This window comes from Maylandia zebra, linkage group LG7 (genome assembly GCF_041146795.1).
Source record: "Maylandia zebra isolate NMK-2024a linkage group LG7, Mzebra_GT3a, whole genome shotgun sequence".
Lineage (NCBI taxonomy): Eukaryota > Metazoa > Chordata > Actinopteri > Cichliformes > Cichlidae > Maylandia > Maylandia zebra.
The window spans coordinates 36,215,161-36,242,076 of NC_135173.1; the positions used below are offsets into that span (position 1 = coordinate 36,215,161).

Consider the following 26,916-nt stretch of genomic DNA (forward strand, 5'->3'; position numbering starts at 1 on the left):
TCCCATGTGATTTAGTGATTTTCTTTCACAGGGGCCACCTGGTGAACCTGGGGAGCGAGGAAGACCAGGGATGCCAGGAGAGATGGTAAGCAAACAACCCAGCATTTCCTGCTCCAGAAATTTCAGCAAGTTTGGTATCAATAAAAAAATCTGCTGTAAGGCCACAAATTTGATTTAGTATGCCAAAGTCAACGTGTAGAAAATAACTTGAGATAGATGGATGGATGGAATTCCAGCAGTAAATGTAATACCAAATGCAATGAGCTGACACATATTAATACATGAAGCCTGTCCTGAAACATCCTCTTTACATGTTTAATCTTATTATTTGGTTTTAGTCATGAATGTGATGAATATCTCTAATTTGTGTCCACTTTGCCATCATTAAATCACAAAAGTTACACACCCATTTTTAGTAAAAGCTGACACATTTGGTGTCGCTGTAAACATTGGGTGGTTCATCAAAGCGAACCAGCCAATGTTGGGTATTGAGCAAGTCCACTGTGGACGATTAAGTGCTAATTTGAATTAAGCGTCACATAGCTGGTTGAGCAGAGTGAGTGCGGTTAAAGGGAGTGGGTGTTTGGAAACCCCGTGTGCATGAAACTCCCTATAATGTAACCATTCTCATATTTAGAGAAAAAACTTTTTTTAACTGCAAAATTAAGACATTGCATATTTTCTGTGAGTACATTTGATTACGCTGAACCATAGTTAATCAAGTTTTCTATTGTGTTATGTCATAAGTTTCACATTATCTCAGTGGGACCTCGTTATTTGTCGCTTATTGCCTGGTTTTATTAAATCTAAAAAACTCTGACTTTGTTTGTGTGAATGGCTTTTTAAGGTAGAGGCAAATCTTACATCCATCTCAAAAACCGTCTCAAAATACATAAACATGAGTCCTGGAAGTGGGCTCTGACTGTATGGAAACTGAAAGCCAGGGCCATCTAGGTCTCAGCTGGGTGATGAGAAACAGTGTGGTTTGGGATTGTTGGAAACACTCAGTCACCTTCGCTGGCTGAAATGTTTGGACCCATGTGGCAGAGAATATTGATCTACTGTTTGTGTTTGTTTGTGTCTGAGTGACTGTGTAGCCTACGCTGACAAAGCACCTTGCTGTTTGTGCAAAAATAATCATACATCAGCACTGTAAGCAATGCTGGGGTGTGTCAGCATCAATCATGGAAAATTCAAATGTGTTATTGACATTAGAAAAAATCACAAATAAAGGCTCTTTGTAAAATCCTATTAGAGCAAAAGAACACAGAGTAACTGATGAAATGTAAATGGATTAAAAGTCCCTGTTTTGCATAATAATCTTTTTCAAATAGTATTATTACTATATTAGTTCAGGTACTATTAACATAGTACCTAAACAATACTATATTAGTACTGTTCAAGAGGCTGGTCATGGTGTAATGATGTGGGGGATCCTTTGTTGACACACTTTGGGTCCATTTGTTCTGAATGAACTCTGAATGTAATAAAGGTCGAACTTATATAAAAGACTGTGTCTCTAAAATCACTGGCTATGAGGTGACTCAAGATAGAATCGCCTCCCAGTGTTTTAAACCTAAACAAAAGGAAAGCTGTACTAAACTAAACAGGGAGTCGGTAATGCTCATGAAGTCAAGTTTTCAAGTCAAAAGTTGGACATGGGATTTAAAGTTATCTGGTTCAGGCGTCCCAGTATAGCTCACTGGTTGAGCATGTGGCCTCATGCATTTCTCCTCCCACACTCTCTCCCCTCCTGAATGTTGGCTTTTTTTTTTTCAATCCAGTGAATGTGTAACAAAAATTAACTGTAATACAAAATAAAAATAGTCACATGCCTAAGTGTCTTGCATAAACCAGCAATATAAAATACCTCTCTCTTCATGAGAGAGCAGCATGTCCATCAGTCTAACCCTGTAAAGCTGAATAAAAATGTAGGTTTTGTCTTTGGAGCCATTCACACATTGTATGTTTTTGTAAGTATGACCATGTTGAATCTGTAGGCTGAGATTCTGGATGTTTATCCATTATTACGCTGACTTGACTAGTGTGGCACACTATTGCAGTGGTTAGCATTGCCTCACAGCCAAAGTTTGCTGTGCAGAGTTTGCATGTTCTCCCTGTGGCTGTGTGGGTGTCCTGCTGTTACTCAGGTTTCCACCCACAATCAAAACATGTATGTTAAGTTAATTGGCGATTCCAAAGTAGCCATAGATGCAGATGTGAGAGAGTGTGGTTGTGTGTTGTGTGTCCTCTGTGTTAGCTCTGTGATGAACTGGCAACCTGTCAAAGTTGCCTTTTGCTGTATTTCAGCTGACATATAGACTCAGCACGACTCCTTAGCTTAACCACCCCATGTGATTGTTGTACATTAATTGGTTAATTACTTTTTTGAGTAAGAGGGGGGAAAACACAGATAACTGAGATCCCTGGATAAGGTTAAATGATTACTTTTTCTTAAGATGATTCATAACCAGCATATACAGGAATGCAGTTTCCTGGTTTATATTTGAGTGGAAACTCCAAAAGAAAGGCCTCCGTTCGCAAACCCGTCTGGTGGGCTGGATTGAACGTATTTGTTTCTTTTTGACGATACCAGCTTAGGTCATTTGTAAATTTGTGGCTTTTTGTTGTAAACTGAATATATTTGAGGTTTTGGACCGTTAAACAGACAGCGAACAGCACACAGACAGCAGTTGTAAACATCAGCCTGGGCTCTGGGAAATGTAGTTGTGGTCATTTTACAGTATTTTATGATCTTTTGTAGAATAAATCAGTTAATTAAGGTTACTTAACAGCTCTTTGACCCTCTGCAGGCAAAGTTTATATAGTGCATTTGTAAGTAGCACAGAAACTTTCAGTGAACTAAGACCTTCTTGCTCATAACAGCTAAATTGGCTCTGGTGGAAACGCATAATAGCAGGTCACAGTATAAAACAATAATTAATTCAACTCTCGTAAAACCCAGTTGTCATTTAAATCATTACAAAACCTACCTGGTAAAAGAATTCTTCATCCCAGATGCAGTGTTATTCAGTGCCAGCACAGGTGGTTTAGCCATTCACTGTGAATCGTTTCCCACCTGAGTTCTTGCACAGCACAATCTTCTAGACAGTGTGTTGCCATATAGGCGATACCTTGTCTTTGTGATGAATTGCTGCTCTTAGTTGGAGAGCCAGTGTCTTCACAGTCCACACTGATAATTTATAATATCTTTCCCACTGTGAATCTCTGCGCTCCATGGATTTTACTCGCTGCAGTTCCAGTTTATTTGATTACGTATTTGTATCTTTTACATTGTCAGGTTTGATAGTTGTCTTGAAGTAACAAGACAACCATATCAGAAGTAAAATATCAAAACTGTCCACCAGCAAGCTGCTGTATGAGCATTAAGTGTCTGATTTATGCTGTCTGACAGGGGGATCGTGGTCCTCGTGGCCCTCCAGGACGATCTGGGACTGCAGGGCGAGATGGGGACAATGGGGAAGATGGTCAGCCGGGGTCACCTGGTGTTCCTGGATCACAGGTGGGCATATTCTATTTATGTTAACTGTTAAACAACACGCAGAGTATGGGTGAGTGTGACACAGATGGTAAACTAGTGTATGTTGAGTGTTTTCTGTTGAAACCTTCAGGGCCCGTGGGGATACAGGGGGGAGCGAGGACCTAAAGGGGAAAAAGGTGATGAGGTGAGTAATAAAACAGCACAGACATTTTTGATGGAGCACAATCTGTGTGTTGTTTAAACATTTGATTTACTGCTGTGAAATGATGTGTATGTATTGGCAGGAACATGTTTAGACTCTGTGCAGTCTTACTGTCACCTTTTAGCTTTAGTTAAGATTTGCTGTCGCTGTAGTTCAGATAATTGAAGCTTATTATGTTTCCGTGTCAGTGGCAGTGATGGCTTCTTTTTTAGAAATGTTTTCACAGGTCAGTGTTTTTAAGTGTTAACAGAAGAAGCTCAAATTCTCAATTCTTATACTTTTAATCCACATTTATTTTGAAACATGTCAACTATGTGAAATTAATTGATGTTCATGCATATAGAAAAAAATATTGAAATGATGGATGTGTTCTTTGCTAATGTCTCCAGGGTCTTACTGGCCCCAGAGGTCCAAGAGGTGAAATTGGTGAACCTGGCAAGAAGGTACTCTTTGATTAATTGTATTTATTTTTTGATTAATCTTAAATATATAATTAGAATTACTTTTTGTAAAGATTGCACACTGGGTTTATGGATTGCTCTGGATCAACAGTGCTGTCAATAGTGGTCAGAGGAGGGGTAGACAATAATCCAGTGGCAGGATGTTGGGTTTTCCTGTGCTAGATACCACCTAGAGGTCTTGCAGAGTCCATGTTTTTTGTTTAGTTGAAGCCATTTTGTTTGGACCAAGTATATTAGACAGTGGTCATAATGCTTTGTGGGTTATGTGGATATAAAGATATCTGTTTTCAAATTTCTCTCCTTGTGTAGGGTGGAACTGGTTTACCTGGTCCACAAGGCCCTGTTGGACCCCGCGTGAGTGTCTTTTATGGTTTGCTTTATATGTGCAAAAAACTAGAAATTTCAGTTGTTGTTTTTTTTACATGATATTTATAACTCCTTTAAAGAAAAAAGGGTGGATCATGAGCCAGGAGCAGTTTTCCCTTTATCTCTTTTACAAAGCAGCTCATACTCTGTAGTCAACTGGACAAGATGCCAGCGCATACATTCAAAATTAAAAATGTAAAAGTATGACAGTTCTTATCCAATAGATTTCTTATTACACCCAACTAGTGAAAAATAAAATGATCAAAAAACTTTGTTAAAATTGGGCATGCGCTCTGTAATCTTAATCTCTAATTCAGGCCCCCTTTGAACTTTCAGTTTCAAACAATGAGGCATTCACTTTACTCGCTTTACTCGTTGGTCTATCAGTGATTTTACTTTGATTCTGCCTGGCGAGAAAATGGAGTCTCTGACTAAGCTTTAGTATCATTAATCCTCTCTTTGTATACACTCTTCCCCATGTACTTTAATGGTATACTGCTATTAAGCTGACATCTTTAATCTTTTCTGCAGGGGCCTCAGGGAATCCGAGGTGGCGCTGGGCCAGAGGGACCCCCTGGGCCTGATGTGAGTGAGCCGCTGTCTGACTCTAGTTCTTAGAGCCTTAAAAGCAAATAGTCCTGTTTTTAGTTTGTGCATTGCACTGTCATAAATGAAGATACCAATACCTGCATTATTTTTTTTGTCTTTTTTTGGGTTATCCTATTTTTGCGACTTATTGCTGCTATTTATTGTGGTGATCTGTTCATTGAAAGGATCAAACTACAAGTGCACAGTAGTTATGCCAAGCAAAACAGATGGAATTTGTACTAAAACAGATTTTCTTTTGTTTATGTTTTTCTATAATTAAAGGTTTCATATTACTTAAAGCCAAATTAGGGGCAAGTGTTGATGCCTGTTTTTTTTCTCTATTCTTAAATGTATTAAAAGGTTTTATTCTTTGTCTGTTATTCATGCTGTTTTGTGCTTATTACCAGGGGGAGAGTGGACTGGATGGCCTCCCAGGTCTGCCAGGGCCACCGGTAAGCAGGCGGATATTCAGTGATTAATTATTAGTCTGTCTGTGCAAATTCCAGATGTACCTGCAATCATGTATGTGTGTGTCTCTGTGTGTCACAGGGTGCACCAGGTGCCACAGGACGAGTTGGCGCACAAGGAGTTAATGGCTCAAGGGTACAGCCACACCTCAAGTCTTTATTTTGGCTCAGTTGGACTGCAACTTAAAGATGATTTCCTCATGAGGCTGAAACTAATAACCACTTTGAAAAATATATATTTCTCTCTGTCTGCATGAATTTAGAAACACATATATACAATACTCAATTTGTAATGAAATTACAAAAAACATTCCCTAAACTGGATTTTTTAAGGATTTAATCACTTCTCAAATTTACAGTACAAGCAATTTTCAATAAATGTTTTATTTAAAAGAAGTTAAGTTAATATTTTGCAAAGATAACAAAGTTAGGTATCATTTGTGTCACACTGGGGAAAACAGTGGTTGGAGAATGCAGCATGAAAAAAACAAATATTGTGACCATGCAGAATGAACCTTGTTGCTCTGAAGACAAGAACCAGGTCTGCAGCCACTTACAGTGAGTTGCCATCTTCCAAATACCTTTGATTCATGGTGATAAAAAGCAATAATATGCAGTCAGTCTGCTGTCAGTATGTGATCACAGTTGCTTGAAGACAGGTTACCTCAAACCAGGCGACCTGTACGATTGCCGTGTGATCAACAGTGGTCATCTAGAGGTTGAGGGTGTTGCACAGTTTGTTGGGAACAAATTGGTTGCTGCAGCTGCTGTCGATCACCGAATGTCCTATTTTTATTCTAGTGTGACTGAGCTATTAGAGAAATCTCCCCCCTACACAGTATACTGGAAATTAATACCAGTTGTCTTGTGCTTGCCCCCCCCCCCCCCCCCCCCCCCCCCCCACTCCCAAAAGGAAAAAGAAAAAATTCTCCAGCAATCTCTCTTTGCAGAAATCATGACCTAGTTCTCAAAAATATCTCCATAGTTTGTTGTGAGCAGTTTCATGTAGGGACATTTTCCTTTCCACTGAACCACACCCAGCAACTGTTTCCTCTGTGTAAAAGAACATCATGGCTAGAGCCTCATGTTTGTGTCAGCATGACAGGCTGTAAACACTGTTGGTACTCCCCTCACTTGATGATGCAGTGTTTTGGATTATTGGACGTAAACTGCAGAAAGAGAACTGACATTTCTGCTGATTTTCACCCATTTTTTTAGGTTATTTTGCTAGGGCTGGGTGCTTGAAGGAGTTAGTTATAAAGGGATGTCACTTTGAGTACCACATGGCAACTGCTGTATACATAATGGATGTTTTCAACAGAAGGGAGACATCTCTACAGCCAACCCCAAAAATGTGGGTTGTGACACTAAAACAGTTTAGATGGAGATAATTAGAGCACAGTATCCAAATATGTAACAATAATTTGGAGTGAAATGTTCCTCTGTAATAAAGGAAATGTAAATGTACTGGTCTGATGCTTTATGTGTGACGTCAGTCTAAGCCCAGACTTAGTTAACAGGTTGCATCCCGCCTGTGTGTGAACTCTTTATTTATTTCAGGGGGACATTGGACCTGCTGGCAGTGATGGCCTTAAAGGCCCACAGGTATAAGCTTTGCTTGGTTATGTATATGCTGCAGATAATCAGCTGTTTGGAAATGTTTAGACACTGTGTTTGACAGAAAATGTTTCACCTGCCTTTGCTTTTGTGTAGGGGCCTCCAGGTCTCGAGGGACAGATTGGACCTCCGGGACTCCGAGGACCGCAAGTGAGTAGAGTTCAAGGCAAGACTGTTGATGGAAGCTTTTAAGTTCAGTTGAGTTGCTGCTCCTTTCACTCAGCTGTCAGTGAAATGAAGTACAAGAGGTTAATGCCAGTCTGTCCATTTTAACAGGGGCATCTAGGATTGACGGGTTCTCCTGGCCCCAAAGGAGATCCTGTAAGTTTGTTCACTTTTTCTGGTTTGGTATTTTCATTTAATAGTTTAGCTGAAAAAAAAAAGTTAAGTAGCAGCGTATTAAAGGGGTATTTCATTGTTTTTGTTGATTGTCTTTCCTTTATTCTTAACCCTTAGTAATGCCATAAGGGTTGATAAAACAGGGTCAATGTTTTTTCATATGTGTCTCTTCTTAGTGTAATTGTGTGAGAGAGAAACATGGGAGGAAGAGATGAAAGAATGGAGAGGCCAAAGCTGAAAACTATTTGGTTTCATGACATCATTATTAGCTTTAATTCATATATAGCCAGTAGCTCTTTTTTTTATAACATATTAGGCTGTTTAAAGGGATAATGCATTAATTTTATCTCACAATGACAATGCAGTTGATTATATTACTCCTAGATGTCTATATAATGTCTATGCACAACACAAGAAAGTGTGGCGGTGAACCTCGTGTGCACATCCCAGTTCTGCACAGGATACATTTTTGTTTTCTTTGATCTTAGTTCTTCTACAAGGTGTGATTAAAACATTCTGCTCCATAACCAGACCAGCTCCATAAAGGTCAAAAACCTATCTGATTTTAATTTGTCCAATTTCACGTTCATGGTCATCTTCTCATGCACATCTGGACGTTCATTTAGCACAGCTCTCATTTTTAGATCTCTCAGTAGAGCTCCAGCAAGGCCCCGTAAGGGGCTAAACCTCCTCCAGGGTGTATGATGTAGCAGATTACAGAGAGCCAAACGTGGGGAGTGGTGGTGAACAAAGACTGTGTTTGTGTGGACAAAAAGCTTCAACGTTTTTTTTTTAATGTGCTCTGAGCCGGTGAGAGATGGCAAGCTGGAATGCACTGGTATCCCATCAAATGCCTCAAGTCATTGCAGTAGATAGAATGCTGACAGCATGACTCTGTGGGAAGAATTCCTGGTGCACAATCAGATAGATGCTGAAAAAAGTTATGAACATGCTCCTTGTCTCGCCTCTCACCTAACACTCTGCCTTTGAGTTGGAAAGTAGTGTTGACTCTTCATGTAAAAACTGCTTGGTTGTAGCTGGAGGTTCCCATAACCTACAAAGATCCTTACATGAAATTCTGTCAGTGTGAAACAGAATTTGACGTTTTCTCTGTTCAAGTTTGAGGCCCATGTTGAAATCACAGAGCACGAAATCCAAGTTGTCAGAAAAGAACATCCAAAGAAATGATCCGCATGTTTGATTTGGCAAATATTTTTACACTGGATGCCCTTCTTATTTATCCGGGCTTGGGACTGGCACTAGGCATACATTGCCTTGCGACCCCACCCCCATGGCCGGATTAGGAAAGAACACCCAGGGAATAATCTGAAAGATTGTCACGCTGAAAGCTGACTGGACATGCCCTAAGAGATGACCTTGAATGTGAGATGAGCCAAATTTTGATCAGGAAAGATTTTTATATTTTTAGAAGTCTGTTTTGTGAGTCTCTTTTTGGAGCGCTCCCCTTGAGGTGTGTCATGAAGATCCTTCACGGTAGGGAAGAGCGAATGATTTCCAGGTGATGGGAGGAGAGAGGTCTCTAGGAAAGATAAGTTAGCAGTAGACACCTGGTGCTTTTCATTTTGTTTCCAGCTTTTCATCGTGAGAAACAAACCAACTACTTCATTTTTATCTGTTAAGTCTTACGTTTGGTGGGAGTCTCCAACTGTTTTGCATTTTAATTTCAAGTGTTTTAAATATGTTTTTTAGTTGATATCATATTAAAACAGCATGCATATTATGCTATGTATGCTTAATGTGCATGATAATAAGTTTACAATAGTGTACAAACAATCACAGGAAAAAAACCCAAACTGAATTTTAATGTTTCTTGTTTCTTTTTTATGTCAGGGGCCTGTGGGGCCTGTGGGGGCCCGGGGGGATCCAGGCTCAGAGGGACCTATGGTGAGCAAACACTGTAACAGCCATTACATCATTACATTACAGTTATAAACCTGCATGTATAAATACTGAGCAGACAGAATGTTACAAAGAGATCACTGAGTTCACTCTCAGTTGTTTGTGGTGCTTTTGTTTTCTTTTTTCCTGTAACTTTTGTCATCACAGCAGCTCTACTTCAGTTTACACTTGCAGCTTATAAAAAGTGTTTTTCACGGGTTGTCTAAAAGTGCTACAGAGAGGGGAAACAACGCTGCAGCCTCACAGTGCCATCTACTGGCTGTGATGGCTCATTACTGGATCCTGCTTATTAGCTCTTCACGTTCTTTTCATTTAGACGTCGCCATCTTCTGATTGTATAAAACTATGTTCTTAGCAGTAATCTGCTTCTGAATCGTTGACTAATGTGATTTGTGTGGTATAATTTTACATTCCCCACATTAAAACAATAAAAGTTTCTTTTCCTTTTTTTTTTTAAATTGACAGGGTTCACCAGGGAGAAAGGGTGATGTGGGTTTTCCTGGAAGAACGGTAGGTGCTCTTGACGAACATATTTACAGCACAACATGCTCGACTGAGCCTTTCCTTTAAACATTTTTTCCCTCACAGGGTAACAGAGGACCAGACGGGGAAAAGGGTGATCCAGGAGCTAAAGGCGACAGAGTATGAACCTGAACCTTGTTTGTTGACACTGACAGACTGATAAAGCCTGTAATGATGTGCCTTCCTTGTCTGTAAAGTTTGTTTTTAACTAATGATCATTGTTTGAAATTAGTTTGAACTGTACGGCAGATACAGTGCAAATGAAAAAGTTACACCTATAAAAGGCAAAACTCTGCGGCCCTTTCTGGTCCCCTCCACAGAGTTACTATTCTGACCATTTACATTGTTTCTCTAGTCTTTTGATGTTTTGTCACGTCGGCTTATAGATTTCAGCAGATGTAAGTTGTCTCACTCAGACAGCTGCCGTATGCTCGTCTGTGCCCGGTGCCACCCTCTATTACACTGATCCCATCTAATAGCACTGTGACTGTCACATTATCACTTCTCATATTAGCCGTGATTAAAAATTCATTGCCAGCAGCTGTTTATTGCATTTTTTTTTCACCGGGAACCCTAATAATATGAGAACTTTTGGGACGTTTGTCATGTTAGCGGTGAGACCTCACATATGTGTACTTCCTAGGGATAGATGACATTCACTCAAAGAAATTGATGCTTTTATCATTTTGCTTCTAATTTATGTCAAATTAATTTGTGGTAGCAGGAAAGAACCCGTCACACTCAGCCAGTGTGCTTCCAAAAATGTCAAAGGTCTCCTATAACATCTCATTTGCTGTAAAGTCAGTGTGTGAGTAAGAAAAAAGATCTAGATTTAATAACAAACTGAACTTTTTTTTTTCAGGGTATTCAGGGGGCAACAGGCATTAGCGGTCCTCAGGGCGAGAGGGGCCTCGTTGGATTCCCTGGTTTCCCAGGAGCCAAAGGCCAGCCCGGCCCTAAAGGCACTGAGGTACAGTGTGTAGCACTGTGGTTAAACCTATTCATGGAGATCCCAGTGTGATACAGAAGCTGTGTGCAAATTCAGCTCTGGCAGAAAAGTCAGTCCTGAGTTTCAACAATCTCGAGTTAACCTCCAGAAAAATAAACTTTTTCATGATACAGTTCAAAAGACTCATAATAAACACAATAAACTATGTGGTATGGTGTTTGCCACAGCTTAATATTGTATAACATGCTCTTTTATCTGGAAGCATGCCTTTTGAGAATGAAAAAATGAGATGCGCTTCACTGACTTTATATATTTTCCACTCAGGGCATCGATGGCGAAACTGGCCTCCAGGGAAAACAGGGCAGCCGTGGGTTAAAGGTCAGTGATGATTTATGTGTCTGAACACCACAAAATGTCAGATGACTTCATATGTTGTTCCAAATGTCCAATTTAACTACGTAACAGAACTTCCAGTGACCTCCTGAATGTAAATTTGGTGTCACATGCTCACATCCTTCATTCCACACAATCAGTCACTAATGTAGTTTCACCACCATATAACAGCATAGCTAACGAAAAACAGAAATATGACTTATTTCTGTTCTTGTCTTTTTGTGTAATAAAAATATAATCTGTGATTTTAATATGATTTAGATACAATTGCCACAATGCTGACGTTGTGGACAGCTGATTGAGATGATTGAGTCATTGTAGTCACTAATATCTTTAAAGGGAAACAGAGGACCAGATGGACGTGATGGCAAACCAGGACCCAGGGGGAACAAGGTATTGAACTCCAAAAGATGTTTGAATACACACTTTTTTTGTTACCAAGTTCATATATATGTCAATATTAATTCATTCATATTAATCTGCTCCTTTTGTTTTCCCCAGGGTTTGACCGGACAAAGAGGTCATCCTGGCCAACCAGGCCCACCGGTAAACTTATATTGTAGCTATGGTTAGAGTAAGATTTGGCAGCTGGGGGAACGCTAAGATCTGGTGTAGCATTTCAGGGTAGGGAAAAAAATCACTTGGAAGTAAGGCATGTAAAAATTTAGATTTATTTCATTTCAATTTCAGTTTTATTTTATAGCACCAAATCACAACAACAGTGAACAAGGCGCTTTATATTGTAAGGTAAAGACCCTACAGCTGACATGTGCTGCTGCTATTTTGCTGTGAGGCTTACAGGTGTTGTGGAGTTACCTTTAACCTTTAAATAAATAAATATGATGTTAAATATGACTGTGGTGTGATTGAGACACGGCCAATCCATAGATTGGTGTTCAGAGCCATCTTTATTTTACTCGACTGCAGCTGGCAGCCACACACATCACACCACGTTCACAACTTTTACAACTCTCTCCCCAAACTCTGATTCCCCGTGTTTAACAGGGCGGGTGTGATTGCAGATGCCGTGCAGGTGTGTCTGCACAGCACCGCAGTCCACGCCCCACCACAATGACAAACCTGAACAAACTTCAATTTGTTTCCAAGTCATTTCATAAATTTAAAAAAAAAATAAAAATCTTTAGTGGATTTATATGTGATGTGTTGCTATCTTATTAAAAGAAAATCTAGCATGATTAAGAAGCTTTAAATTTAGGTTTATTAAAACCTGAGCAGTCCTTTTGACACGAGCTTCTCTACGTTTAGCTTGCACACTCATTGTGGTGCAAACTGGACAGATATTTTTTCAAATATTCGAATCGTTTATTAGAGAACTCGGCTAGGATGGGATCATTTTCTGAGTACTGACCAAGTATGCCGTCAGCTGGAGGCACCTCCAAGCTGCAGCAATCAAAACATTAATTCTCTTGACAGTATTATGTATTAAACTGCTTGTCAGATTTGATGATTCAAAACTGCAAATGCCAGAATGCAGTTCCAGGTCATTCTGGTTCACTTTAACCCCTGGTTAAATGTTCAAATTGCAAAAATAAATAACTTGTATATTTATTACAAGTATAAGCCCTCAGTAGATACATAGTTGCAGTTGATATGTTTATAAACTGTATATTTATCATATAATCTGTATCTAAATTTCATTACAGTCCTCCATACAAGAATTGATTTACATTATTTTAAAAATGTTTTAGCATTAGAGGATTACTGAATTTAATTAGTCAAATATACTTATACAGTAAACACATATTCTTTTGTACTATTCAGTAATATCCGGCTGAGCTACAGTTATGTGTTTCTCTCCATCTCCTTTCAGGGTTTGCCGGGGCCACCTGGAACAGAGGGAGCAGAAGGAAAGCCTGGTACACAGGTTCCCATTCTCTATCATATTTCAATCCCATCACCTGAAAATGCTGCGTGTGTGTTTGTGTGTGTCTGCATTTCATGTACTCCTGTCTCGTTCTGTATTGCAACAGCATGTACTGTATTATTCAGTGAAATACTTAAATATATGAACTCATTTCACAAACATTTTATCACTTGGGTTTAGACCCAGTGTTGTCTTTTATAGGGAAGAGACATGACAATGCACATCGTGCACTTTACAACTGTGTGACTGCTGAATACAGATTTTAAGTAGTGATGATGGATTTGCCCTCAAACTGTCAAAACTGACTCCCAAGCTGAGGGGAAGGTGTCTAATAATTGTTGGTTTAAACAGCAGGAGGCAGTCTTTGTACAGCACGGTAGTACTGAAGGAAATAACTCCCTGTCTTGTTTGCTAATCTCTCCAACTGATCCCATGTAAAACATGTATTTGATTGTAATGTACACAAGAGCTACACAGCAACACATTTGGCTCATTATAATCAGTATTTTAATTTCTGTATTTAGTGTAACGGCTTATTTTTTTCAGAAAATGTGTAGGAGTTCATGATTAACGATGCGTATAATTAAGAGACTGAACACTTGTACTTTTAATGACCTCTGCTGCCGGGAAAATTTGCATTGTTGGTATTTTCTGTCTCTGTTTCAGGGTCCCTCAGGTGCAGCTGGTGTTGCTGGTACTAAAGGGCCGATGGTAAGGCCGTTAGCCGCAGGATGACCTCAGCAGTACATGACATCATTCCTTAAACCTTGCATTGTTGGCTTTTTGCCACATCCTCCAGGGTTCAGCAGAATAAAAACACATTATTACCATTTTTACAAGGCAGCTCAGGATAAAATTACAGATGGTTCTATAAATTCATGAGAAGGCAACAAACACTTAAAAAAGTGAAGTTTTAACAAGACAGAACAGCGCTCGCTACCGGCCCGTTAAACATATCAGCTGTGTTGACTTAAAGTTTTCAGCGCTGCATTGGCTGGTCTGAGTAAGTATATTCGTGTATGTATCACAAGGATAATTACACATAGTTAATGTAATAAATACTCACTCTTTTGCAAATGTTTCTGGACTCACTGAACCAATAGGTGGTTGTTGGACATTTTCCAAAGCCATGGACATAACAAAAGCTTATCTTATGTAAAGTAGATAGACCCGAGATTAACTTTTCAGCGTGACTTGGAGCGCAGGATACCTTTGATTGTCATGTGATCTGGTAAATACAGTGGGGCAAAAAAGTATTTAGTCAGCCACCGATTGTGCAAGTTCCCCCACCTAAAATGATGACAGAGGTCAGTAATTTGCACCAGAGGTACACTTCAACTGTGAGAGACAGAATGTGAAAAAAAAATCCATGAATCCACATGGTAGGATTTGTAAAGAATTTATTCGTAAATCAGGGTGGAAAATAAGTATTTGGTCAATAACAAAAATACAACTCAATACTTTGTAACATAACCTTTGTTGGCAATAACAGAGGTCAAACGTTTACTATAGGTCTTTACCAGGTTTGCACACAGTAGCTGCTATTTTGGCCCATTCCTCCATGCAGATCTTCTCGAGAGCAGTGATGTTTTGGGGCTGTCGCCGAGCAACACGGACTGTCAACTCCCGCCACAGATTTTCTATGGGGTTGAGGTCTGGAGACTGGCTAGGCCACTCCAGGACTTTCAAATGCTTCTTACAGAGCCACTCCTTTGTTGCCCGGGCGGTGTGTTTTGGATCATTGTCATGTTGGAAGACCCAGCCTCGTTTCATCTTCAAAGTTCTCACTGATGGAAGGAGGTTTTGGCTCAAAATCTCATGATACATGGCCCCATTCATTCTGTCCTTAACACGGATCAGTCGTCCTGTCCCCTTGGCAGAAAAACAGCCCCATAGCATGATGTTTCCACCCCCATGCTTCACAGTAGGCATGGTGTTCTTGGGATGCAACTCAGTATTCTTCTTCCTCCAAACACGACGAGTTGAGTTTATACCAAAAAGTTCTACTTTGGTTTCATCTGACCACATGACATTCTCCCAATCCTCTGCTGTATCATCCATGTGCTCTCTGGCAAACTTCAGACGGGCCTGGACATGCACTGGCTTCAGCAGCGGAACACGTCTGGCACTGCGGGATTTGATTCCCTGCCGTTGTAGTGTGTTACTGATGGTGACCTTTGTTACTTTGGTCCCAGCTCTCTGCAGCTCATTCACCAGGTCCCCCCGTGTGGTTCTGGGATCTTTGCTCACCGTTCTCATGATCATTTTGACCCCACGGGATGAGATCTTGCGTGGAGCCCCAGATCGAGGGAGATTATCAGTGGTCTTGTATGTCTTCCATTTTCTGATGATTGCTCCCACAGTTGATTTTTTCACACCAAGCTGCTTGCCTATTGTAGATTCACTCTTCCCAGTCTGGTGCAGGTCTACAATACTTTTCCTGGTGTCCTTCGAAAGCTCTTTGGTCTTGGCCATGGCGGAGTTTGGAGTCTGACTGTTTGAGGCTGTGGACAGGTGTCTTTTATACAGATGATGAGTTCAAACAGGTGCCATTCATACAGGTAACGAGTGGGGGACAGAAAAGCTTCTTACAGAAGACGTTACAGGTCTGTGAGAGCCAGAGATTTTCCTTGTTTGAGGTGACCAAATACTTATTTTCCACCCTGATTTACGAATAAATTCTTTACAAATCCTACCATGTGAATTCATGGATTTTTTTTTCACATTCTGTCTCTCACAGTTGAAGTGTACCTCTGGTGCAAATTACTGACCTCTGTCATCATTTTAGGTGGGGGAACTTGCACAATCGGTGGCTGACTAAATACTTTTTTGCCCCACTGTATGTTATTGGGTAACCTTAAAGCTTTAAAGCAATTTGTGATGACCAAGTTGCTTCTAGTGTGTCAGTCAATAGAAATAGAAAACATTCAGTCTGTATTCCATTTAGTCTCAAAAACACCTCAAGTATAAACTGTATGTAAGCAGACATCAACTCTGAAAAGTCGATGTGGAAGAGCCTTCAACATGCATTCTTTCTAATGGTCAACAGGAGGCAAATCTGGCTGGAAAAAAAAGGGGCAGATAATATAAAAGTATATGCTGCTCACTTTATGACCTCATTAATCAGTTTCCTTCCTGAGTTTATAGTCTCAGTTAGGGCTGTGCATAGGCAATAACAATATCTTAAAATTAAACGATAATTTTTTGTGTCTGTAATTCACACAACTGCTTTTTTGCTTTTGAACACTCATGATGTTTTCTTGCACTTCTGTTTTTATTATTTAATTAAAATAAACACTATAAAATGAAGTTATAAATACATTTAGCTGATGGTATTTTTTATACATAGTGCAACAATAATCATGAGGTGAGAATGTAATTTAATATTGTGAAAGCCCAGTCTCAGTCACTGGTTTTAAGTTTTCGTCAAGGCAGAACGTCGTGAAAAATTATGAAGCATAATTCCCCTCATATTACATTTGCCTTGGGGAAAACCTAAATTTTTGTTCATGCCTAACAAAATTATTGTGAGAGTGTCCAATGAACTTGCATTTTTGTTGCCTCTGAAATGGTTGTTTCAAAGACAGGTACCAGGTCTTTAACCACTCATTGTCAGTTGTCTTCTTTGAAATGAGCTTGGTGGTGCACATGATGATAAATCAGCAGTGAGATGGAGCCAGTCTGCTGTCAATTTGCTATCAGTATGTGAATGAATGGGGTCAACTTAGCAATTACATGCAATCTGTATAAGATAAAAAGGCCAAAAAAAAGATATTGTCATCTACATACACAAACAGAAGGATGCTGTGGGATGGCGATTTAACAGCAAAGTTGCACATGTGCACATACACTCTACAACCTTACTTTTATGAAGGACTATAAAGAGAATACAACCAGTTGGCAACCAGTTAATTCATCCCCTATTGCAAAGCAGTGCATACACCGGAAACTGGTGTTGGCAGTCTGTCTACATTTATAAATTAGAGGATGATTATTTGCAAATCGGGCAGTTGTTGCCTTAACACTGTTGCCTCACAGCAAGAAGGTCCTGAGTTCAGTTCCACCATCAGGGAGGGGTCTTTTCTGTGGAGTTTGCATGTTCTCCTCGTGTTTGCTTGGGTTCTCCCCAGGTACTCTGGCTTCCTCCCACTGTCCAAAGACATGCAGTTAGTGGGGATAGGTAATTAGAAACTCTAAATTGCCCATAGTTGTAAATGTGAGTGTGAATGGTTGTCTGTGTATATGTGTTAGTCCTGCGACAGACTGGCGACCTGTCCAGGGTGTACCCTGTCTCTTGCCCTAAGACAGCTGGGATAGGCTCCAGCACCCCCCACGACCCTGAAAAGGAGAGAAAAGCAAGTTTGGGGAAGAATTTTCCCCAAACCTTTCCTACAAAATTAGAATTTTCTAAAATGTTTATACTGTACTTATCTTAAATGTACTTTAAGATACGATTTTCCGAGCACAAGAAAGCTGCCAATCAGCTGAGAAAACATGAATCATCTCATGAATCCCTTTTAATGCAACTGCCAAGAAATAATTAAATCCTGTATTCAGCAATCATTAGCAAAATGCTGAATCAGCCAATTTAGACTAATAGTATAACAGCTCACTGCACATTATTTTGTGTTTGCACTTTTATAGGTCATCAGTGCAGTTCTCCTTGGTTCTTTGCCCATTCTTCATTACGTCTTCTCCTTCCTATTTAGGGGTTTCAAGGAATTCCCGGAGTGAGAGGAACTGATGGTGCACCAGGTTCTGCGGTATGCCTTTGTTTTTATTTCATTTTGAGAGACAGAGCACTGTACCTGTGTAGCGTGTAGAGCAAGGGTCCCCAATCCCAGTCCACGAGGGCCGGTGTCCCTGCAGGTTTTAGATGTGCCCTTGATCCATCACAGCTGATTTGAATAGATAAATTACCTTCTCGACATGTCCTGAAGTTCTCCAGAGGCCTGGTAATGAACTAATCATGTGATTCAGGTGTGTTGACCCAGGGTGAGATCTAAAACCTGCAGGGACACCGGCCCTTGTGGACTGAGATTGGGGACCCCTGGTGTAGAGGCTTGATAGCCTGGAAAGACTTTGTCATTGAAAGGATATAGCTCAAAAACTGTATGAAGGTATTATCTAATCCCTTGGTTTTTCATGTAAAGTGCACCTATTGTGCTCATTTCAGGTCCATTTTTTTATTCTTAGACTCTACTATAGCTGCTTTGCATAATTATTGGGATGATATTCAAACTAAGCTTAATATATTGCAGTGATATTGAGTAGCTGGTATAATTTCCTGAGAAACAGGAAATAACTGTGTTTGCAAAAATGTCCTAAATTTTACCCTGCAAGATCAGCAGCATCCTTGTTTTTAATGTTACTGTTGTAATGAAGGTCATGACATGTAAATCTGACTGGCTGATAAGATAAACATTTTCTACCACGTCTTAGTTTTGATAGATTCCTTGTTGTTGACATATCAGGGGCCAACGGGGAAGACGGGGCCTCCAGGCTCACCAGGACCCCCAGGAGAAAGGGTGAGGCTGCAAATAGTAGTCATGACCTCTGTGATATCTGTCTACAGAGAAGTTTTGTTTTAATGTTTTTTTGTGTTTTTAATGTGTTTCTTCAGGGCTTCACAGGGAAGCCAGGGTTTGAGGGACCTCAGGGCCCTGTAGGCATGTATGTAAGTGATTCTTCTGCTGCAAGGAATCCGCCTGCATTACATTTCAAAACAAAATGTATGTACATACAGTATATAAGCAGCACAAGTTTAGCATAACAACTAGTAAAAGTAGTCAGTAAAATTTATTTATATAGTACTTTTTAAAACAGGAAGTTATTTCAAAGTGCTTCACTTGGGAATAAAAGCATATCAATCGAAACAATAAAACAGTATAAAGAGGGTATAGTAACATATCCAATAAAAGAGTATACTACACATGAATATTACCTAAATGCCTGTCTAAGCAGATGTGTTTTGAGCTGTTCCACAGTATTGGAGCCAGGGGTTGAAAAGCGTAATCCCCCTTTGTTTTCAAACGGGCCTGTGGAATGGTTAGAAGACCACTATCAGTGGATCTAAAGATCCGGTTTGGAGAGTAGGGTTGGAGAAGCTCAGTGATATAGGTGGGGGCCTCACCTTGTAGGGACATGAATGTAAGAGTAAAACTGATATCTATACCCAACCGGAAGCCAGTGCAAGGATTTTAACACAGGGGTGATATGGGAGAATTTATGACTGTGGGAGCCCTGCTGCGGCATTTTGGTCTGCTTGGAGGTGATTTAGGGAAACCTTAGGCAGACAAGAAAAGAGTACGTTACGTTAGTAATCTAAACAAGAGGAGATGAAGGCATGGACAAGTATCTCCAGTTTGCCTTTGGATACAATAGTCCTGAGTTTGGCAATGTTTCTTAAATGAAAAAAGCAGGAGCGGGTCACAGACTTGATATGAGCGTCAAAAGACAGAGGTTCTGAGCAGTAGCTTTTATTGAGGATGAAAAGGACACAGACATTGACTAATTTGGGGCTTGATGCTCTCTGGGGCAATGATCAATCACTCAGTCTTGTCTGCATTCATCTGCAAGAAATTGTTTGTCATCCAACCATTAATCTCTTTAAGACAGTCCATTAGAGGGAATAATTTGTCTAATTCCCAGGGTTTAAAGGAGATGTATAATTGGATATCATTTGCATACAGGTGGTAGGAAATAATTTTGAAGCTACTAATGATACGGCCTTAATGAAGGATATATAATGAAAACAATAGGGGGCTTAGAACCGAACCTTGCAGAACTCCCCATGACAATTTAGCTACAACTGAGCAAAGGTTTCCCACCGAAACTATGAATGTTCTATCTGCCAGAAATGAGGCAAAACAGATCCAGATATCCCCACCATATGATTTAAGCGGTGAATTAAGATCTGATGATCAACGGTATTGAAGGCCGAGCTAAGGTCCAATAGGACAAGGATTGAGCAATCGCCTCTGTCCGCGGCCATCAAAAGGTCATTTGTGACTTTGAGGAGAGCAGTTTCTGTGGACTGTGACTTTCTGAATCCCGACTGAAGGTCATCAAGAATGTTATGTTTCTCCAGTGCCTTCTTTACTTGGGACCAAACGACCTTTTCTAATATTTTAGAAATGAAAGGAAGTTTTGAGATGGGTCTGTAGCTTGACTGAAGAGTCGGATCCAGGTTCGGCTTTTTCAGCAGAGGTTGAATAACACTCTGTTTAAAGCACCTGGGGACAGAGCCAGACAGTAGGGAACAGTTTATCCGTGTGACCACAGAGGGCCCAATGGTGTCAAAAACTTTGCAAAATAAAGAAGTAGGTAGGACATTGAGGGTTTCATTTGGATCAGTATTTCTTTTAGATCTTCTAAAGAAACTGGGTGAAGGGATTCCATAATTACAGGGTGTGGAAGATCGTGGTTGAAGGGACTATCTGAGGGAGCTGAGTTTCCTCTTAGGTTACTGATTTTGTCTTGGAAAAATCTTAGAAAGTCATTGCAGTCCTTATCTGAAATGACAGGTGTACACGGAGTTTGGGAGAGACTATGTTACTTACTGTACTGTGAACCTTAGGATTTCTTTTTCCTACTGCAAGTCGTTTAGTGAAATAAGTGGCTCTTACATCTTTCACCATGTAGTTGAAGGTAGATAATAGTTCTTTTAGGTGGAGCTTATGAACCTCAAGTTTTGTGGCTTTCCACAGGCGCTCAGTTTTACGGCAAATTCGCCTAAAGCTGCAAATAGCTTCTGTGAACCAGGGCAGGGATTTGGTAGTGCCGCTTTTCCTGATTTTAAGAGGAGCAACTTTATCTAGAATATTTTGACATTGCGAATTAAAGGGTCAGTAATTAATCGTGAATGCTTCACATGAACAGAGGGCAGTGTGTCAGAAATAAAGGAGAGATCAAATAAAAGATATTTATGATCACTAATAAAAATGTCCTCACGACAAACTGGACCGATATCCAGACCCAGTGATAGAATCAAATCTAAGGTGTGGCCACCGCTGTGTGTTGGCCCAGTTACGTGTTGGGTAAAGTTAAAGGAGTCTAAAGGACTAAGAAATTCAGAAGCAGTGTGGCATGATTTGTCATCAACATGGACATTAATATCCCCCAGCAGAAAGATTTTATTCAGCTTGATGGTGGAGGATAGAAAGTCAACTAAGAAACTCCTCGCTAGTGCCAGTGGTCTATAGATTGAGATCACATGCAAGGCTGGACTGGGACAAAAAATCGGCCCGGGCATTTTGACTAGAGACCGGCCCACCAGGATAAATGTGACGTCATTCAGGAGTAAAACGCAAAGGATTCTGGGAACTTGTGGCAAGCGGTACTAGCGCACGCAGGCTTTCAATTGAACTCAGTTACACAGCGATAAAAAGAAACCCAAAAAATGCCAAGAAGCTGTTGTATTATTATTAACTGCAATAGCCGGTCGCATGACAGCCACAGGAAGCCGACGGGTAAAGAGATTGTTTTTTTATTTTTATCGGATTACGTCGTTGAAGAGAAATTTTTTTAAGCCATGTTTCCGAAGTAAGAGCCGATGGATGGTCTGGATATACCAAATATAACGTCTCAGAACACTCCAGCTCACATGTTAGTCTGTTCCAAGCATTCCCACAAAGGTCAGAGTTTTGTAGTAGTTAATACGTCATGTTTCTTAACATAATTGGTGATATAGGTTACAAGCAAGTCTGGCGCTGAACAGAAATTGTCGCGCTATGCTCCTTTATTTATTGTGCATAAATAGTAAATTGTCCTGACACAATATTGCGTTTTGCTTCTGTTATTACCATGGTACACTGACAAAAACATATACTTTTATTCACAAGATAAAACAGTTGTTTTGTATCACTAATTGTCCAGTGCGATTACAGCATACAATATTATTGTCACTGCTACATTTCTGTAATGAACCAGAGATTATTTCCACTGCTAATTAATTACCGTTGAGCTCAAAGGTTATATTAATAAACGGTTAACGAATGTGTATTTATGACGACGATTTGTGAGACTGGTAAACTTACCTTTGTTCGTACGATGGTCTTTCGTTCTACACGGTGCATTTCAAGGTCCTGTACCCATCCGTCGGTAAACTGTACCTGGGCTTGTTGCAGTGACCTGAAGTTACTAAAGTTCATGAGTGTATGCACTCACTCCAAGAACCGTGTAATTATAAATCTGCGCGTGGTGAAAGTTCGGCAGCACGCTGACGTCTTTTGTCCACTCATAAGGGTCTGACCCTTTCACTCCTTTGATTTTTCCTCGTATCTTTTCTTTGTCTTTTCGTCGAGTCTGTCTTTGTACGGACCGGCATTGTTCTCCTTTTGTTTTGTACATTCCTTTTTTGTGCGGCAAAGAAAAACAAGAAGGTATTGGAACCGGAGAATGAACGTTTTGCGGTGCTGCAAATGTTTGCATTTGATGCGGTACTTGGATTGTTTTGCCACGAGTTCCCGGCATGCAATGCGCGAAAGTCACGTGATCGCTAAACAAGGGGGGGGGGGGGGGGGGGGGGTGCATCCGGCCTCCTCGGCTGTAATTGGTCCAGCCCAGAGTCGATCATGACCAATTGGCCAATCCAACACCTTTCATTATATATACCCTTCCTAAAGAAAAAAAAAATCCATCGGCCCACCGGGCAAATGCCCGGTACGCCCGATGGCCAGTCCAGCTATGATCACATGGAAGGGATTATTCCTGTTTATCTTCATCATCTGAATCTCAACAGAATTAAAAGAAGAGGTCTTCACCAGATGACAGAAAAAGGAGTTTCTAGCAATAACAACCAGCCCACCTCCACATCCTGAAATCAATGGTGTGGTCAGACAAATACAGACAAATTTGCAGGGCCCAGTTCATTGAAATGAGGAAATTCCATATTTCGCTGCCAAGTTTCCGATAGGAATAAAAAATCCAGGTTATTCCAGGTTATTCCTAATAAAACAAAGGACAAATGCCTTGTTTGAGATTAAACGACAATTTAATAGGGTCATCTTAATCAGCGAGGCTGAAACATCTGTGGTTAGATCCTGAGAGGCTTGGCGCAGGTTTGCCCTGCACGATCCCCGGGACTTCTTACCTTTTATCGTAAGCCGCGGTACAGTAAGACGGTCCTTATGAAACTCGTGCGGAGAAGCCGTGCATTCAGCTGGAAGTCCGTTTTAGCTAAAACATCCAATGTTGGGAGCCTCGAGCAGGATGCTAAATCAGCGGTATTCCTATATTTCCATAATCTCACTTGGATGCCCGCTCTCCTTCCTCGCTTCCTCCGGCAACTTTTTGTCGAGGAATGGCAGCTCCGGTTTCTGCCTGACACAAGCAACCATGGGAGGTTATGGGCATCAGCTTATCACCCAAGTGGTGGAGGGAAGCCTCCAAAGTGTTTCTCATTTTTATCCGTCAACTCCATTGCTGATTTGATCCGAAATAAGGTATTTCGATCATAAACGTAGGTAGCTGTAATCTCATCCACAAACAGCAGCAGAATAGGTAATACAACACAAAACAAGAATAGAGACCCTGACAGCGGTATTGCCGATCTGAAGGTGACTGGCTTGGCTCTGAAGTATATTCAGTCTGTTACGTAAGGCCCAAAATGGCCTCCGTACAAGAAAGTAGTAGCTCTAATATTGACCAGTAACGAACCACCACACGCACACTGTAATGGGTTACACAAGATTTATTTGTTCTTTCTCCGGGAAAAACTACTGGCTGAAGACACAACTCTGGCCAGGAATACAAGGCCCAAAGCCACCGCGGTCAGGACAGGGGAAAGGTGGTCAAAGGAGCCATCCACCTTTTCAGGCCTGACTTCATCAAGGCTGGGTCTCCACATCACATCCTGGGAGCTGGAACTTCCCCAAAACTGGTCCAGTTTCCTTGTCAGGGGCACAGAGAGTCTCCAGTCCAGTGTTTGTTTTCCTGCCTCCCAGCACATCCACTCACATCCCAATAAGAATGAGTCCTCCCTCCAACATCCTCAGATTATTTTAAAAGCAAAACCAGGCCAGGTTAAAAATCTTTTCCGTTAAAATGTGCACACTTCATTCTGGATCTTCGAGGCTTCCCTGCTACACCAGTGTCCTACTAAAAAAAAAAACAACGACAACACCTACTTCCTGTTTCCTCTCCCCTTTATAGAGAAGGGCTCCAATCCTCCCCAATCAGCTGCTCCCTGTATTCAACTCCAAATAGCTGGCAGCTGGACTAGAGTAGAATCTCCACTCCCACATGGGTGTGGCCCACACCTCACATCAAACACAAAGAAACACCAAAGCATGCAATTAATACAAAACAAAATCTAAAGTAATGCCAACCCAAAAGCTTAGTGGGGGATTCTCTCCATCCTTTTCCACCATGCTATACTCTGTAACAAGTCTTTTTAGTGTATTTTATAGCTTTTCCAGAAAGAAAGAAAGAAATCTGTCGCCACGACTCTTTGACCTTACATTTTTAAAAGTAAATGTGTAAAATTACAGAAAACCATAATTTGACCGCTTTGGTGTAGCATGAATAGCCATGGTTGAGGTTTTATCAGTAGGAAAAGCTGTAAAACCTATGAACATACAATTAAAAATCCGAAATTTCTGTTCTCTTTCACATTTTACGAAGCCATATAATTAGTCAGATTGTAACCTTTGCTGGTCCAATTCTGGTCCCCAGGCCTTTTGTTTGATATAGTGGTTAAAATTGGTATTACATGAGAATACAGCTCGGCCCTAGTTGGACTTCAGCTCATATCACTTGAACACAATACACAGATGTTTTGGGAAGAAAGTCACAGCTGTTGTGTCTAACAGCTTTTATTAGTTTTGAATGATTTCAAATATGCGCGTGAACATTGTAGTATATCCTGAAATAAAATAATTAATCTTTAAATAATTATGGTATGGCGCTAAAAGCCTACAAGAGCCTTCAGCTCTATATTTGCTGAAATGATAGTAGTAATAATGTCTTGTGTCTCCCTCTGTCATTAGGGTATCCCAGGAACTGTGGGAATGCGTGGGCCAACAGGTTTCACAGGACCGAGGGTAAGATCATCCTCCTGACATCTATCTCACCTTGTCCTTTTTCATATAGGAACTGGACGAAAGATGTTGTTGTACGTACATGAGTCGGTAAATTGTGTTAAAAGTGAGGGACTCAGCTATGAAAAGGGCAAGCGAAAGATTTTTGACTAGAATATTTTTGACATTTAGGTGAGTACAGAAATGTTCTGTTAAAGCTGTTAAAATCTTTTGATTGGAAGTAACTTTACAGCTTCAATTATCAGAAACAATCACAATAAAATTATTTTTCTTTTTTCTGCACCAGGGGGAGCCAGGTTTACGAGGATTACCCGGTCCTGTTGGGAAGCCTGGACCTCCAGTAAGTGTCTGCAGTTTATTTTTGCTTTTTTATTTCCTAACCTTTAACCCCTGGGAGCTATTTGGGGTATATGAGGGGTAGACTGAGTATTGTAAAGCAGATTAGATTAAAGCAGAAGAGATGGTGGGGTCACACCAAGAAGGGGCTGGTAAATAAAATAGACCGATGAAATGTGCAGCTGGTCTACAGGGACTGCCAGTATATGGAGGCAAACAAGTCAGAGTGATTGATTTTACTGAGAGCTCTGGAGGAAAATCTAATGGCGAAGTAAGTGATGTGGCAGGCTCAGCTGAAAGAGGACAAATAAATTGTTCCAATCACTGTCTTCGCGTCTGGCCACAACTGTACACATCAAATGCCAGCTTAATTCTTCAGATAGGTACTCCACTGATCTTCCCTGTTTATTGTTTTTTTCTGTAATGGTACAAAATAATTACCTCAACTTGACTCATATGTTTTTTTTTTTCAGTTTTGGTTAAGTTGTGGGAGAAAAAACAAAATCTGTGCTGTTCTTGCCAAAGTTTGTTTACCCTATAAATCACTGTCGGTCTTTTTGTTGGTAGATTTAGGAATAAGAAGGTCCCTTGTGCATGGAAAGAGTTAGTTTTAAGTAGTGAAAGTGAGACTGTTTTTTGAAGCTGCCAGCACTCTATGCAGTGTCATTGGAGCCACTTTTTACTTACACAGATGGCTGCCCAACACTGCAGTGAAATCAATGTGTCATAGAAATAAGGCAGTTTGAGCTCAGTTTGAAAGCTAAATAATGTCTTAAACTCGTCATTGTTCCACATCACTGAAGGCATTTAAAGCTGCACTCATCATGGTAGAGAAAAACCCAGGTTAAGGTTCCAAAGATTATCAGGCATACAAATGTTAGTGTTTTATTCTCACTGAGAATAACAAAATACAAGTAAACAAACCAAGGGGATGTGTCAGACAGAAGATATTGTGTTTTTAGATAAGTTAAAAAAAGTTAACTTAAATTTTTAAACATGTGCTTTTAGGTCAATTACAGGTCATAAAATCATTAAAGATACTTAAAGAACTTAATATCTTTTAAGTGTGTTTAGTTTGTATTGGTGTTACACTAGCTTAGCTATGGTTAAAGATTCAGGACAGGTTGAAACTGAGTAACCTAAAACACATCTTTACAGCCAGAGATCACTAAAATTACAGTTTAAAAAAAAATCTTCATCTGCAGATAACAATTCATCTTTACAAATCAAGTAATAGAACTAGTACAATGTCAGTAAATCATAAGATTTTACAGCTTGTGTGAACTTTCTACAATTTTGGAGGAGTGCCCACATAAAAATGAATAAAT

The 26,916-nt window shown here is 40.3% G+C and overlaps 1 protein-coding gene across 2 annotated transcripts in view; it reads left to right on the forward strand.

Annotated features, from left to right (window-relative positions):
- The window catches only part of si:ch211-196i2.1 (uncharacterized), a 119,969-nt gene that overhangs the window by 65,672 nt on the left and 27,381 nt on the right, over positions 1–26,916 (forward strand). For both annotated transcript variants that reach the window (XM_076886308.1, XM_004538603.3), the window contains 25 exons: positions 32–85; positions 3,416–3,523; positions 3,633–3,686; positions 4,094–4,147; positions 4,475–4,519; positions 5,063–5,116; positions 5,527–5,571; positions 5,669–5,722; positions 7,147–7,191; positions 7,300–7,353; positions 7,480–7,524; positions 9,394–9,447; positions 9,928–9,972; positions 10,051–10,104; positions 10,847–10,954; positions 11,258–11,311; positions 11,666–11,719; positions 11,828–11,872; positions 13,158–13,211; positions 13,878–13,922; positions 17,921–17,974; positions 18,686–18,739; positions 18,835–18,888; positions 25,202–25,255; positions 25,539–25,592. In XM_076886308.1, the coding sequence (XP_076742423.1) occupies positions 32–85; positions 3,416–3,523; positions 3,633–3,686; positions 4,094–4,147; positions 4,475–4,519; positions 5,063–5,116; positions 5,527–5,571; positions 5,669–5,722; positions 7,147–7,191; positions 7,300–7,353; positions 7,480–7,524; positions 9,394–9,447; positions 9,928–9,972; positions 10,051–10,104; positions 10,847–10,954; positions 11,258–11,311; positions 11,666–11,719; positions 11,828–11,872; positions 13,158–13,211; positions 13,878–13,922; positions 17,921–17,974; positions 18,686–18,739; positions 18,835–18,888; positions 25,202–25,255; positions 25,539–25,592 (1,395 nt within the window). The remainder of the gene's footprint in view (positions 1–31; positions 86–3,415; positions 3,524–3,632; positions 3,687–4,093; positions 4,148–4,474; positions 4,520–5,062; positions 5,117–5,526; positions 5,572–5,668; positions 5,723–7,146; positions 7,192–7,299; positions 7,354–7,479; positions 7,525–9,393; positions 9,448–9,927; positions 9,973–10,050; positions 10,105–10,846; positions 10,955–11,257; positions 11,312–11,665; positions 11,720–11,827; positions 11,873–13,157; positions 13,212–13,877; positions 13,923–17,920; positions 17,975–18,685; positions 18,740–18,834; positions 18,889–25,201; positions 25,256–25,538; positions 25,593–26,916) is intronic.